This window comes from Cyprinodon tularosa, unplaced genomic scaffold (genome assembly GCF_016077235.1).
Source record: "Cyprinodon tularosa strain WSP-4 unplaced genomic scaffold, ASM1607723v1 ctg465, whole genome shotgun sequence".
NCBI lineage: Eukaryota > Metazoa > Chordata > Actinopteri > Cyprinodontiformes > Cyprinodontidae > Cyprinodon > Cyprinodon tularosa.
This window is the reverse complement of record NW_024039191.1, coordinates 242,453-258,732: the sequence shown is the minus strand read 5'-3', so window position 1 is coordinate 258,732 and position 16,280 is coordinate 242,453. Positions and strand designations below refer to the sequence as shown.

The 16,280-nt window shown below is 40.5% G+C and overlaps 1 protein-coding gene across 2 annotated transcripts; it reads right to left on the bottom strand.

Moving 5' to 3' along the window:
* Positions 1-1,194: 1,194 nt before the first annotated feature.
* adpgk (ADP-dependent glucokinase) lies at positions 1,195-13,448 on the bottom strand. Of its 2 annotated transcripts, none has more exons than XM_038301299.1 (8): positions 13,240-13,448; positions 8,544-8,776; positions 6,928-7,153; positions 6,765-6,827; positions 4,413-4,533; positions 3,430-3,626; positions 3,209-3,307; positions 1,195-3,101 (listed from the first exon to the last, which is right to left on the bottom strand). In XM_038301299.1, exons 2-8 carry the CDS (start codon positions 8,759-8,761, stop codon positions 2,538-2,540), a joined length of 1,488 nt encoding a protein of 495 aa, XP_038157227.1. In that variant the 5' UTR covers positions 8,762-8,776; positions 13,240-13,448; the 3' UTR covers positions 1,195-2,537. The 2 variants fall into 2 exon arrangements, with proteins under 2 accessions (XP_038157227.1, XP_038157228.1); XM_038301300.1 differs by having other exon boundaries at positions 1,195-3,098.
* Positions 13,449-16,280: the final 2,832 nt, after the last annotated feature.

The following is a 16,280-nucleotide window of genomic DNA, read 5'->3' as shown; positions in this document are numbered from 1 at the left end:
AGGGACAGAGCGTGGGCTTGTGGGCGGGGCCTGTGACCACCGGCACCCAATAGGAGCTGTCTCATGGACGCAGGGGCGGGATTATAGTGTAGCACGGAGCTTTGATTGGATCACGTATTGTGATGGTAGCCAATCGGATGCAGACGCGTGACAACGTTTTTTGGTGATGTGCAGAAACATGAAGTGTTTATACAGCTATGAATATATATATTATATTATATTGTGTGGAATTTTTGTGCAGTATGGTCATTTTATTTTTCTTTACAGATCCGACAGCCAGATAATCTAAAGCAATATTGTGCCTTGACAATTTTTAGTTAAGTTTATTTATATTGTATTAACATTCTTCTGCATTTAATTCAACAGTTTCATTACAAACACAACCTCGAGTCTCTTTTATTCTGCCTTATTTAATTGACTAACTACTATAAAATATTCAAAATAAAAAATAAGTCAAAGAGAGGTAGTTTTCTGTACATTTAGCCCCTTAAATCAATGAACCACCTTTGTGTGAAAATACAGCTGCAAAACTGATCTTCAACAGGTTTTCTTTATTTTTTATTAATCAATCAACTCTGACCAGCAACCCCCCCCCCCCAACACTCACATAGATGAGAATAATATACGAGTGCCGACTCAATGACCCTAAATATATTACTTTATGAACAATCCAGATTCCAGACAAATCTGCAGCATTTACTTGATACAGCTTAGTATCAGACTTTCTTTTCTGATTGACCACTGCTATTTAAATCTAATGGAAACCAGAGCAGTAATAGTAGGTTGAACACCTAGTCTGTATTGTATTATTGATGACGTGATAAAAAAAAAAGTGCATCAGATAGAAAAATGAATGGTTCTATTAGTTTATAAATAACAGGTATAGAAATACTGCAACTTAGCTTATTATGTAGCACTGTTAAAATGCAATAACTACAATTTAGGTGAAATCTGAAAGTCTTTAAGGTGTTGAATGCTATTAAGGGTCAAACCTTTTTAGAGAAAAACTTTTTTTGTTTTTCACTGGTGAATCACTCACTGTGGTATAATAATGTGGGTATAAGTACTTTAGCAAGCCCCTGTATGGATACTTAAAACTTGTCACGTGTTATTAAAGGTCTTCTAACATTTAAACCTTGTTGGTTTTAAAAGACAAATATCCATTATGTTAAAGAATCCAAACTACACATCTTCCTCCATCCAGAATTTTAATGACACATAGTGAGGGAATGGAACTCGTCACATGATACAAACAGAACGCAAAGACAAAATGAGTAAAAGATGAATAAACTGTGCTTGAAACATGAAACAGGACAAACAGAAGGCTATGGTTCCCCTCCACAGGCTCACCGGCCACTTATCTTTACTAGTGCAAGGAATCACCTGTTCTGAACACAAATGCTGCGTCACCTTCTAGTCATAAGGCTGCATTAAGACTGATTATTGCATGCCTTCAGAGGCAATCTGAGGTAAACAGGAGGAGTGTTTGCTAATGGGAATAAACCCCAAAGCATTTGACATTAAGATTACAGCCTTTATGAGACGCTCATAAGTGAACCATCAAGTCAATTAGCTGGCATCAGAATATGACGTGAAATTCATCCTTTAAAGAAGAGCATGCTTCAGACTACATCTAAAATACCTTTGCTATATCTAAACGAATATCCTATTTATATATATAAAAAAAAAAAAAAACTAAATATACCTTTTCCTTATGGAGGGAGTGTTTTGGTGCTTAAAGACAATTAAAAAGGGATCCTACACATTTTCCAGTTCAGGTTTTTAAGATTTGTCACATTCTAAACATTTGAGGACCAATGGTTCATCTTAGCATGTTTCATACACGAAACATCACATGCTAAACGTGGCTTTTACCTGATTCAGTCATAAAACCTGGTCTATAAAAATCTGGAATGGATTATCTGAATACATACCCTTTAATACATTTAATACCTATAATCTAATACTTTGATTTCCCCCTCAATTTAGTTAATAGAGCCAGGAACAGAAGCAAACATTTGCTCTTATGGAGCTGGAATATGAGAGCATATTCCTTACTTTTTCAGACCAAATAGGAAGAAAAAAAAAGGAATCCAGTTTATCAGACATGTTGAAATCATGTTTGATGGCCAGAGTTGGAGGAACTTTCAAGTGAATATTAGACATGAAGACACCAGCAGAACTTCGAGAAAGGGAATTTGATTCTATCACACAGCACATATGTCAACGACTATTCTGAAGTTTTCCTACAAAAGACAACTTAATAACGTTCCAGGTTCTTGTAGAAGGCACAGCATTCTGAAGATATGCAGGTTACAGTAAAGTAGCTGTGAAGGTCAAACTCTTTGGAGTTTAGGAAGGTGCAGAGAGTCCAGCTGCATCGCGGTCTCACAGATCCAGTTTGGCGAGGGGCAGCGTCTGATCACTGGTAGGGGGGGGGGGTCACTGAAATATTACATCTTTGGGATGAAGGAACCTGAATCTGGAGACTGGCTCAGAGAAGAGCAGAGCTGCAGGTCAGAGTTTCAGTTCTTTTCTCAGAAAGGCTGCTGGGTCTTTATTTCTGAGTAAACTAGTCCCTCAGCAGAGATGGCGTCCCCGAGCCCCACTGTCCGAAGGGGTCTTTTGCAGACCAGTACCGGGCTGAGGTGGAAGGTGATGTTCCCCCTGCGCCACACGGTGACGGGCTCCTCTGGCCTCAGGGACAGCTGCTCTCTGGGCTCAAAGTGAGAGCTGTGAAACTCCAGCGGAGCCTTCAGCTCCACTTTGCTAACGTCCACAGCCTGGAGGCCGCAGGCCTGACTGCTGGCCACCCGGGCCCCCGCCATCACAGCTGCAGCCTGGTTGCCCCAGTAACCCTCCGCCGTCGCTAAAACGTGGTAGGCCAGCGTGTGGAAGTGGATGCGAGTGAGCTCAGATTCTGAGGATGGGTCGGTGCGGCCGTGCTGCTCCAGGATCCAGAAGAGAATGTCGCCAACGCGCCCGACGTCAGGGATGCCTTTCCACGCAGGCAGAGCGGCGTGAGGGCCGCCCCCCGCCTGAGAGAGAAAGAGTAGCTCCTGCTCGTTCAGTCCGATGGAGCTGACGATGGGCAAGACCTGCTAACAGGAAGAGAGGCTTTAATTAAATGTGGAGCCCTGGTCAGGGATCTGCACTGATCTGCTCTGGGAGGCAGAATCCTTCATGGCTGCAGACGTTAGCATTTTACCTCCTGCATGATCCGGTTCATGAAGTCTGTATCCGTCATGCTGGCCAGCTCCAGGTGTATAGGAATGTCCTTAGGAATGTCACCTATGGCGGCTACAGCCTAAAACAAACATCCAGACAGTTTGAAATATAAAATTCAAAGAGTGATTAATTCCTTGTATTTTTCTGTTGTCATGGCAGCCATTAAAAGACTCTGATGAGAGCAGCTTTGAGCCTCCTGACCTCTTTCAGTCTCTCCCCCCACAGCTCTCTGCCCTGCCCCTCCATCATGTGGAACCCTGACAGGACGACTAGCTCTGGCTGGAACTCCTCCAGGCTCGCCACGAACGTCTCCAACGTGCTCATCTCCCCATTGGACACATCATGAGAGAAGATGAAGCGGTTGGCCTGTGGCGCCTGAGTGGAAGCCCACGTTTCCCCTGAAGGGAAGAAACAAGGAAATAATAATAATAAATCTGATATTCTTATTTTTTAATTGCCATTTCTTGTTGTTGAAAATAAGATATTTTGCAGATATATTTTTCATACATACGTCGTTTAGATTCCCTTTGATAGAATAAAAAAGAAAATCCCTTTATTGTCCCAGAATGGGAAAATTCTGGTGTTTATAGCAGCATAAAGATTATAGAAAAAATTGGTCACACAAATGTGGACCTCAGAAAAATGTATAAGAATTACATAATAGTGAAGAGTTAAAAGATAAACAATAAAATACTGTAAAGTGTTTTAAAAATATCAAACTGTGCACCTGGAGAATAAATAACCAATATGCAGCTATGGATATTTTACAGGAATGGATATTTGAAAATAGCAGCAACATCAGAGATGTGCAGAATGACAGCAGCAGGTTATTTAACTGACTAAGGTTTCCATCATTACATTTGATATGATTTGTTCCTGCTCCCGGTGGTTGGAACCTTTATTCCACTCTGGATTCTCATGAGTGTAGATTTTGTTCACTTTACAATAAAAAAAATTAAAATAAAAAATAAAAAGTTTTGAAAAGTGTGGTATTCCCTCTTTTCCTACTTTGCGTGTTAACGGTCACGGTTGCTAAGCGACAGAGCGTACAGCAGAGAAAGCCCCAGAAGGCTAAACCTGTTTGAATCCAGAGCAAAAACTCTTCTGGTCTCATTTTCACAGACTTGAAGGATCCAGACCAGGTAGAGCGCATCCATTGTGTTCGTGTTTTTGAATCCCTTTACCTGCTTTATATTCCAGGATGAGGTGGAACTCGTCCGTTTCCTGAAGAGATTCTGGAGGAACCACAATCTGCTCATCCAGCATCTCGTGGAGTTTTGGACCAACTGGCCCACACAACAAAACCTGTTTCATTTAAAAAAATAAATGAAAAAGAAAATATGAACAATGAATTACTTTGATAAGACAGCGGTTAAAAGGCTTATTCTTTTTCTGTTATTTGAAAATATTTTGGGTTTTTTTGCTGCAAAATGTGCTTTTTGGATCCATTAATGTGGGATGAAATTTGTTTCATTATTGCAAGCAGAGAACATGTCTAATAGATGAAAACCTGAAAAACAAAAATACAATCCACAAAATGTCAATGAATAAATTTGCTTTCTTAGTTTTCCCCTTTTTTTTTTAATTATACATTTTCAAATTATTATTTTTTTTCCCAGCCTGGGGTTTATAAACTCTTCCCTTGCGGACATTTAGACACAGTCAACGTCATTTGTAAAACGTCATTTTGAAAGAATACAATCGTTAGTCTGACCACGGTTACTGAGGCCAGGCAAACCTGGATTAATCAGTTCATCCAGGAGAAAAAGAAAGGAAACAAAAAAGCTGCCTTAAGTCCAGGAAATAGAGTATTGCATGAAAGCCATTCATAAAACTCTATTTAAATGGGAGGGGAAAAAATGAAAATTGAAAAACAATTTGGAAAGAAAATATATTTACACATCTCTAAAATATATATATATTTATTTATTAAATCTATGTACAGTGCCTGAGTGTATTGGCACCCTTCAAATCCCATCAGATAATTCTCAATGGTTGCAATCACAAATGCTTAGACAATAAGATCTTCATTTTTTTGCTTGCAATGAAAAACACACACACACACAAAAAAAATCTATAATTTCAAACAAAAGTCTAAAAATGGGCTGGACAAAAGTATTGGCACCCTCAACCTTATACTTGGTAGCACAACCTTCAGGCAAAATAATTGATCAACCACTTCCACCAACCAATCATTGAGTTTCTTACAATGCTCTGCGGGAATTTTAGATTCTTCTTTGACAAAATGCTGCAGGTCCCTGAGATCTGAAGGGTGCATTCTCCTAACTGCCGCTTTGAGATCTCCTCGCAGGCGTTTTATGGGGTTCAGGTCTGGATCATTGCTGGCCACTTTCCAAGTCTCCAGAGCTTTCTCTCCAACCATTTTCTGGTGCTGTTTGAAATGTGTTTTTGTCATTGTTCTGCTGGAAGACTCTTGCCCTCTGAAGGAGACCCAGCCTCCTCACACTAGGCTGCATTATTTGTTGGTAGTCTTCAGACTTCATAGTGCCATGCATATGGTGAAGCAGTCTGCTGCCAGAGCCAGCAAAGCCGCCATATTTGACTGCAGGGACTGTGTTTTTTCTTGTGAAGTATGTTAATCACTTTTACCAGAAAGTTCTACTTTTGTCTAATCTGACCAGGGAACATACTTCCAAAACGTTGGCTTTCTCAGGTAAGTTGCAGCTTTTTTATGTCACTGGGTCAGAAGTGGGCTCCTTCTGGGTATCCTACCATTCAAGTACAGGTTGACAATTGAACTTGTGTGGATTGTTAGTCAAGGTTCTTTATCCACCATCTGCACAATCTGTCATTTAAACTGCTTGTTAAATGTTCTCTTCCGTCTAGCATCTAGGGAGGGTAGCCACAGTGCCATCTGCATTAAACTTTGACACTGAGCTTGGTAGACACAGAACATTCAAGTCTCTGCAGATGGACTTGTAGGGTTGAGACTTTTCCAGGCTTCCTCAAGTCCTGGGAAAGTTCTTGGTCTTTCTGTTCTCCATGCTCAGTGTGGGAACCAGAAGAGATGAGTCAGCTTTAATCCATTTTAATTTTCTGCAAGTGTGACTTTGCTATTGCCACTACCCGTCATGTGCCACAGGTAACAGGTGCCACTGATTACAAAAGTATCACATGACCTTTCAAAGGGTACCAATACTGTTGTTTACCCCCTTTATGTTTGGCTTGGAATTGTCTTTTTGGCTATTTTGTCTTTATTGCAAGCAAAAGAAAAGGAAGATATTAATACCACAGTATTTTTAATTGCAATCATATTCTGGGAGGAGTTGAGCGTGATCTGACAGAATTGCAGAGGTACCAATAAAATTGGCCAGCAGTGTATATAGATGTAAATATAAGAAAACGGCAAAAATATTTCCCAAAACCTTTTTTGATTAAGACGTTCAAGTCTTGATTAAGACGTTCAAGTCCCCCCCATCCCCATCAAAAACGAACACAATTCACTCCATACATTAATGAAAAATTAGAGGAATAAAGCTACATTTTAAATCTTAGATCCATCTTTGCTTTAGTACCATTAAATCTGGGTAGGTGGCGAATTTCTGACCAATAAGGGCAGCGTTTCCTCCAACATAGAGCTGAAAGAAAAAAAAAAAGAGAAAAAAGTCACATTTCTTCCCAGAAATTGTTAAAGGACTCCATGACAGCCCAAGCGGCTGCAGAGTGAGACCTCCTTGCCTTTGCCCCAGGGTACTCTGCGGCTGCACGGGCGATCCTCTGAAACGCCTCCTTGTTGCTGAAGAAACGTTCCGCCGCTGCTCCACGCTCCATGAAGTGAATGAAGGTTTCCTTCAGGTCCTCCTTGGAGTGCAGGATTTCATGATCGCGGCCGGTGCCAGGGTCCACAGCCAGAGCCTGCAGCAGCCCCACGCCGGAGACCACCACATCCACACAGGCATTCACCCTGAACGACCAAAGGATCATTTTAGACTGAAAAAACATGAACACACTGAAGAATATGATCTTTATGTTTTTAAAATGGAAAAAAAATAAACGGCTCAATCTGAACTGATGTAGGTGACAATAAAGCTGATAACGTTTATTAGGAGCAAGAGAATAAAAGCCATAAAACAATAAATGAAAATAAAACAACACATCTGAAGGATTTATGTTCTGTCCTAAATGTTACTCAGAGACGGAGCTAAGGTGGATTCTTACCCCGTTTAACACGACTGCTCAAAGCTACAAACGCCTTTACCGACAAACTTTATTAAAAATACAGGAAGAATGTATTGATGTATTATCAAGTATTTATACTAAGGAGAAAATAACGGCATCAATAACACTGGAGATTGAAAAATTTTATGATCTCTGCAAGAGTTGGGGACAATATCTAAAACGGCACAAACCAGACTTGGTATGAAGCATGTGAGCTGCTGGGAAGGAAAGGTAATTCTGTGGAGGTATTCAGTTCAATTCAGTTTATTTCTATAGCTCCAATTCACAACACAAGTCAAGACAAGACACTTTACAGTTCACCAGATCATCCAGTCTGATTGATTCAAAGTTTTCTATCTAGGGAAAACCAGCTGATTGCATCGACTCATTGACTCTTCAGCAATCCCTCACACTAAGCATGCTTGTAGCGACAGCGGAGAGGAAAAACTTCCTTTTAACAGGAAGAAACCTCCAGCAGAACCAGGCTCAGTGTGAGCGGCCATCTGCTGAGGCCGTTCAAGGAGACAGAAGCAGAGATACAAAAGGCAAAGGCGGCCCCGTCCAGGAAACACACAGGAAACACCCATGCCAGGATGAAGGGAGCACATCCAGTTAGTCAGAGAAACAGGACTACACTGAAAAACAGGCCGATTTCGAACATCTATAGACAATGAGGATGATAATTAGTGAAATAAGCAATAAAACTATAAAGTGAATGTATAACTCACCTTGGTTTGATGCTTACTGTTCATTGATTATTTAATTTTTTTTAAATCTTTGGTTATTTCTCGGATTGCATCATTTCTCCGTAAAACAAGTACGTTGGTCACCATATGAGCATGTGCATCTAAGGAGAACTTGGACCAATGTCTCTCAGGTACTAGTATGCATCTGTGACTTGTATGATTTATATTGTGAAGAAGGCAATAAAATAAAAATAAAAGACAGAAAAAAAATACAATCTGAACCAGAAGACGTTCCACCTTCAGGCTCAAACATCTGAAGCATAGATTCAGGTCTTCGTCCGTCACCAATACCACTAAATCTGTACTGAGATCTGAGCACAAGCCGACTCAAAATCCACTGTTTTCAGCAGATTAACGTAAGAGGGAAAACAATGGCTTCCAGTAACTCACCCTACTGCCACTTTGCTCCACTGCCTGCTGGGTAAAGTGATCAGAGCCTCCCAGGCAGCAGAGATGGTCTGTTCCAGGCCGGCGTGGCTCTGCGATGACGACAGGAAGCCCGGCAGGCCGACGTACTGAAGGATCTGCTCTGGCAGATCTGGCCTGCCACTGTAGAAATAGCCGACAGCCAGAGCCAGCAGCAGCGCTGCCGAAGCTTTCCTCCACATGCTGCTTCCACACGTCTGCCACAAGAAATAAAACAGGTGACAAAAAAGGTAAATCAAGTTTGTCCTGATAAACTAAAAATAAGAGTTTTCCTTTTAATTATTGGATAGTTGATTTAAAATTGCAATTTGAAAATAATTATACAGATACAGGTTCTGATAGTGATGATAACTAAAAACAGCAGCAGGCATAAATAATGTAAATGTTAAGTAAAAGCTACATGTGGTGACAGGGTGTGTATTCAGTCTAGGGCTGAAACAATTAATCAGATTTATGGTGATTAATCAAATATTGAATCCAAACATTAGTTGCAGCCCTCATCCAGTCCTGCTGAAGAACTTCACAGAACCACCTTAAAGCAGGAATGTCAGTATTATGATTCAGGACCATCGAATAACTACCTATCTGCAGGTATACGCCCAATGCATTTGTTCTCACCTTTGGAAAATAGCTTAAAAGCTACACAGTCACATAATTTAACATTTTTAAATATATCAGTTTCTCTGTTGCAGATGTTTAGCTAAAAAAATAAGGTGTCCTGCTTTGTGTATTTGCTAGTTTGGTCTTTTAAGCTTTCTTTTTGCTGAATTTGTTATTTAATATGGCCTTTCTGTGTAGATTTACCATAACGCCGTCTGACCAGCATATGGAGGCGAGCGAGTGTGAACGTCCCAGAAAAGGTGCAAAAAATTCAAAAGAAGATGCTCAGAGTTAAAGTGTAAAAGCAGGAAGAAGATGTTTGATTCCAAGAGCGAAATAAATTGAGTTAAGCTGGAAAACAGTCTGGAGTTCAATAAAGCTGTAGCTGAAGCTCAGGAAGCCTTCTGATGTCTCTGTGACATCGATAGACATGCCAGTTCTGCTAGTAGTGCTACTGGTGTTAGAAATGCTTTAAAGGAAACATACCACTCACACCACCAGTGGCACCTAAAACAGTCATTCATCTAGAGTGCAGAATAGAGGAAAATGCACTTTCTGAACACTGTGTGATTGAATAATTCTGTGTGCTTTTCAGGTGCCGCTGCTGAGAATACAGCATTTATTTTTGTTTTTTTTAACTGGTTTGGATTGTGTCACTGTTATGTGTTTAAAGCATAGCCACAGCATACAACCTCAATATATTGTTCTTATTGTTTATTGTATTTATTTTATTTCTGATCAATTTTGGGGTCTTTGTTTTTATCCTTGTGGTATCGAAAATGGTATCAAGTATCGAATATTTTCCTGAGTATCGGTATTGAGTTTAAAAATGTTAGTATCGTGACAACCCTAGTCACAATGGCTATTATCCAAGTCATCTTGAAAACATTCTTCTTCCAAATGTTGGCTACATATTACGTGTTTTTTCTCTGGTCAGAAGTTCGATGGCAAATCCTCCCCTTTCAAGTTGGCGATCCAACGACCAACCCGTCCGTGGAGGATCAGGAATCAGAAAGGTGGAATAACTTTTGTTTTTCACTTTTACCCGATGTATTCCAACATCCAGCTGCCTGCCATGCACGTGGTCATTGTCAGTTTCACTATAGCTCTGGTGAATTTCAATGGTGAAGTCCTCTGGAAATCTTCAATAATTTTTGTTGATTGCAGATGTGTCTAGTAGTTCCCATTGATTTAGCTTGTAAAGTGGGGAGAATGGCGCTAGGCTTACCGCACCGTGACATCACTGCTGGAAGATGGCAGGAGGGAGGGGTTATTATATTTGGGCAAAAATGGCCGCTCCCAGACTCAGTGATCCTGACGAAAATAATTTTTATTATTTTACTGATTAACGCTAAATTGATTAAATCAACATAAACATTAGTTTTAGGTATAATTAATGATCCATTGATTATTCCTCGCTGACCTGTCCTATGCTCTCACAGATCAGGACTTATTCGGACGCCATCTGGTTTCCAGGTAGTTCTGCTGTAGAACCAGTAGATGGCGCCACCTCTGTTTACATCAGCTCACAGTGTCCAATGATGAGCTTCTATTTAGGCTCAAAAAGGAGGATCACAACACTGTCAGGTCAGATACTTGGAGAAAATAGCCTGATTTTAGCAAAACCAACTGGATTTTGGTCTTTTTGGTACAGGAATACCAGGACTATGTAGCTTAGATTTAGGGCTGCAACAACGAATCGATAAAATCGATAAAAATCGACTTTTAAAAGCGTTGGCAACGAATTTAATCATCGATTAGTTGTGTCGCGCGATTAATGCGTCATCCGCCGCCGCCGTCATCCGGGGGAAGAAAAAAAAATATGACGGAGCGAGTCAGCGCCGCAGTTGCAGTGTTGCCAACTCAGCGACTTTTCAGACCCCTCCAGCGACTATTTTTCAAAAAAGCGACTGGCGACAAATCTGGCGACTTTTTACGGTGTCACTGGCGGCTTTTGCCTGCCGTGGGGCGCCTCCCCCATCCCAACCCCTTTCTCCCTCTCCCACAGGAATCCCTCTCAGCGCGGCAGTCAGAGTCAGAGCCGCAGGATTTTAGTGAGGAGTTTACCCTCAGCGTCCAGACTGCAAATGAAGCGCGCATGCGCCGGGATTGACGGCGCAAATTGATCACAATAATTAAAATAGCCTGCGCTTTGTAAAGTGAAAAAAGTCGTAACATGCAACTTTTGTAAAAACAAATGAACATGGCACGGAAGCACCACTGTTATGACGCAGCACCTGAAAAGAAAACACGTTGGAGCCTTCAATGGCAGTGAAGAGAGCTGATCAGCAGGATGAGTAACCATGTTTGTTTCATTTTAAAGAGGGGAAACGTAACGTTAGTTTCTCAGTTCGCTCATCTGATGCTTTCCTTACCTTGTTAGTAGATTTCAGACAGTGATAAGGTTGGCTACTTATTTTACTTTTAATTTCATTTAAATTTGGTTAAGAAGCGTTTATATTTTCTTTATAAATAAATTAACTTGCAAATTATGAGGGCAAGGCTTTTAAAGTTTAAATCTTCTGGCAAAGATAAAGAAAAGAAGATCCTGCAATTTATGGAAGTAAAGCAGAACAAAATCCAGCAAGATCAGTAATATGTCAATTAATTATATGCCACATTCCCATGTAAATATCTGTCTTTGGAGGATGTGTTTTTTTTACCACCCCTAGTTCTCTCATTTTTATTCCAAATACAATTTATAATTAGAATCACAGGGCTATTTTTATCTCTATGGTTCAGTATTTTCTCAAGTAGCAACTTTAACTGCTATACTTTCCTGTCTTAAAAGGCAGAACTCTTCTAGTCTAAAAAAAACTCATTTGTTGAAATGGGGGGACCTATTGTTTGAACCCCTTAGGGGCTTTAAAAAACAAAAATGCCTGTCTCTTTTTGCGCTTTATGAAACAAAGTAGCCTATATTTTGTGGATGTACAGCTACATTTCTCATGTAAGTTTGCGTAGTTTTTACACAAACATTTATTTTTCATATTGCACCAGTACAGTTAATGAGCAACCTGTACTTGTGTGCTTGTTTGTTCTGTCTAAAATGTTTATTTTGGAATAAAGAAGTTAATATAAAATTTTTTTTTTGTCCGATTCATCGATTAATCGAAAAAATAATCGGCCGATTCATCGATTTTTAAAATAATCGTTAGTTGCAGCCCTACTTAGATTGGATCTTCCACAATAGATCCGCCCACCTGAGCTGTAGATCTCTGCAGCTCATCCAGAGTCCCCTGGTTAATGCTGTTTGTTTACTAATGTTCTCCATAGTCATGTAAGGAGTGTAAAACATATTTGATTTATAAAGCAACGTCAGTTTGCACTGGGTTTTACTAAAGGATGTTGGAGAAAAGTGGATTGAGGAAGATTTTCTTTTTGTCGTTTCTCCTTTAAGGAAATGGCTGAAATGATGCACTATTTTCCCTTTACTTGGTAACAGAGCCTTCAGAAAATCCATCAAATCAATCAGCCTGATACAATGAGTTCAACACTAAGTGTTTATTAGCAGGGACTCATTTTATTAGTAGCAAAGTTCAAACCTGAAGTGGGAAAGCTAGTTTCTACAGATCAGTAATGAACGAAAACAGATTTCCATGGAGTCTGAAGGAAACAAACATCTATGTATGATGGAGTCTATAGGATGGAAACCCAGCACAATGAAGGAATATATATGCCCAGATTAAAAGCTGGTTTAAATGGAGCCTCCAACTCCTCAGGGGACGATTAGCTCCGATTACAGGAAGTTCAATGTGCAGAGCCTTTGCTTACTTGCAGTTCCAGTGGGTTCCCATGAAATGAACCCCGACAGGAACAGAGCTGTTCAGGCAGCAGGTCTGTCCACAACATAAGGAAGCAGAACCCCAGCAGGGCGGTAAAAGTTACAGCTAACAGGCTAGCTGGAACTCACCGAGCAAACCTGACAGCAGCGAGCGCATTACGGCAGATTAACCCAGTTAAAAGACACAATTTAGCAACAAAACAAACAATCTGCTTATCAGTCCGAGCTGCATGTAACAATGGAGAGTAAAGCTTTAGTAAAGGAAGCGGAACGTACCGGGCAGGCTGTTAGCCGGGAAGAGGGTCCAGTTTCCTGGTTGAATCACAGGAAGAGCATTCAGTGGGCTTAATGTGGCGGTTAAAGATCCTGGAGAGAAGTTTAGAGGCGACGCGTTTCATTGAAGACGTTTAACTGGGAGTGACAGGAGCGGCTTAAGGCAGCCAGCACTCCAACCAGCAGCCCGACACGCGGCGCGCATGCGCAGAAAGACCTTGGACGGTAAATGATGCGTTCGCTGACAGTTAGAAATGTCAGGAAAATTGAAGCGCCCAGCTTCAGTGGCGGTTCCAGAAAATCTCCATCAGGGTGGCCAGAGAGGCACCAATGTGCATCGAGGGGCTGAAAAGTAAAAGGGGTCAAAAGCCTTTTATGGTTCTTTTGTACTTACAGGAAAATTGAAGAACATTTATATTTTCCAAATGAAATGCAGATAGACCAGCTTTTCACGAGACCCTCGCTAATAAAGCTATACACATATTTATAAACTGATGCTGTTTAGATCCACTCATCGTTCAACATCTACTTATGTGGTTGACCAGTTATTTATCTTTAATTAAATCAAAGACTCCTAAACAGGCATTTCTAAAGTGGGTCCTCGAGGGCCGATGTCCTGCAGCTTTTTGAGGTTTCTCTGCTTTTAGCACAGCTGACTGTGCTGGAGCAGGGAAACCTCTAAAACCTGCTGGACAGCAGCCCTCAAGGACCCACTTTAGGGATGCCTGCTCCTAAATAACTTCAGAGACAAACTCACACTTATAAAACCTAAAAACTAAGTTGTAAAAAGAGTATTCTGTATGAGTAGCATATTTTCCCTAATTGTTGTATTTTTGTCAGTTTTTGGTTAATTAACTAACTATAATATCAAAGTAGAACATTTCACTTGATGCAATCAGTACTGCCCCCCTCTGGTTTATAGAAGAACTGCTGTTACAGAGACGCCAAATTAGACCTCTGCCAACTTTATTTATTGTAATGAAAAGTCCTATTTATCTACATACCTACATCATAAAAACATTGCCTCGGCTTGACTCTATGATTATAACTACATGCATTCTATACTGTTTGTAAAAAATGAATGTCAGTAATTAGACTTGAACACAAGATTAGGCAAATCTACTGAATAGGACACTTTTCTCAAACAATGTATGCCAAAGAGGGCGAACATGAAAAAAGGATAATTCTATAGGTACCAATGACTCATATTTAAGTTTCTAACAAAAAAAAATTGTCATTTCATAAACCTCAGAAAACAGAAATCAAAAGTAAACAAAGACTGAAAGACAGAAAGCATTTGGTACAACTGTGGCCGTCCACAAAGAGAGCATTAACTAGAGAAGTCATTATAAGGTCCATAGGGGAAGAAATCCACAGCTCTAACAGGAGAATCCATCAACAACATCTGGCCTTTATGGAAGAATTGGAAGAATGAAAGCACTAATAAAATAATTCAAAGGAAGTCTGAAAAACATGTAAATAAAAGTAAACATGTGAGGGTGTTGTGGTGTCACGTGAATGTTTGGCGACTACCATATGCAAGATGGAAAAAGGAAAAACTCTGCATTAACATGGTAAAACATAGTGGCAGCATTATGCTGTGGGAATCCAGGGGCAGGGAATCTGTTCAAAGTTTAGAGGAAGGAAGAGGATGCTAAACACTAGTGCCGAGTTCAAATTCAACAGCTGCATCCTCAGAGAGCGAGATTCATCGGCTGTTTAGGGCAGAGAATTGGAACAGGACAAATGTAGCCTTCTTTTTTCCCCATTTTGAATGACAGGTCCAGTGTAACCTCCATTGCCTTGGGTATCCCATGAATCATTGCGGGTCCAAGCAAGCCTGCTGCTCCGTGCTTAGAGGAAAAAAGGAAATTGCACCTGAGAGTGGTGAATATTGTAAATGCAGTATAATATAATCCAAGTATGTGAATAGTTCCATCTAAAATTAATGAAAATTGTTGTTTTAAATGGTTATTGAGTCAGATATGTGGCAAGTAATGTTAGAAAGCTTTTATCTGTCCCTGTGCAAATGGGTTTGGCTGACATTTAAGCTCAGATTAAAATATGTCTGCCGTGCGGGGGACCATAAATATATTTGTGACGAGGTTACTGGTGCTGAAGCTCCTCGAAAATGTAATTAGCACACAGAGCAGTAGTGAGAAGTTCAGCATCTATTCTTTGCCTGCTTTGTGCTTCAAGTGTCACGGTTGCTAGGTGACAGAGCATACAGGCGATGTAAGCTGGAGAAGGCTGGACCTGTTTGAATCTAAAGTCAAAACTCTTTCAGCCTCCTTATTTTTACAGACCTCCAAGGACCCAGTCCAGGTAGACCGGGTCCTTGGAGGATGCTGCCTCTGAAAAACAAACCCAGGTTCTTTTTTTTTTTTCTCGTTTGGGTAGGGGTCTGCATGGGCCCCCGTTTTAAAAACACCTAAACAAAAAAAACTTATTTCAGCTTTCTAATTCCTGATCCTCCACGGACGGGTTGGTCGTTGGATTGCCAACTTGAAGAGGGAGGATTTGCCATCGAACTTCTGGCCAGAGAAAAAACACGTAATATGTAGCCAACATTTGGAAGAAGAATGTTTTCAAGATGACTTGGATAATAGCGCGTTGTGACAAACACCAGATACAGCACTGGGACTTGATCAACAGCCGATACCACAACGTGACGTCACAAACCAGTAGATGGCAGTAGTGTTCTTTGACAAACATGGATGCCTCCAGTAAAGCACATTCACATGACATTACACTAAATAATAAACACTTTTTTATTGAACAGTATGTAATAATTTCATATTTAAAATACTTTCAGAAGTTTGTATTCTGAATATGAGCGGACTTTTCCTTTAAGCTGCCTGAGCACCTCCTGTCAAACCAACATGTTGGTTCTTGTCATGTATCTGGATTCTGTGAAGGCAGGTGTGGCAAACAAACAAAGGAGAGACATTTCTGACAGCTTGTGTAATGAAAAGCATCTCCTTTTAAGGTTCTTCGAACAGCCACCTTACAGCTCCGGCTTACATAGAAAACTCACCACCTGC

Coding starts and splice junctions, on each gene's coding strand:
- adpgk (XM_038301299.1), bottom strand. CDS start 8,761: ATGTGGAGGAAAGCTTCGGCAGCGCTGCTGCTGGCTCTGGCTGTCGGC. Junction 4,534..6,764: donor CCACCTACCCAGATTTAATG/GTACTAAAGCAA, acceptor TAAATGAAACAG/GTTTTGTTGTGTGGGCCAGT. Junction 3,308..3,429: donor GGGGGGAGAGACTGAAAGAG/GTCAGGAGGCTC, acceptor TGTTTGTTTTAG/GCTGTAGCCGCCATAGGTGA.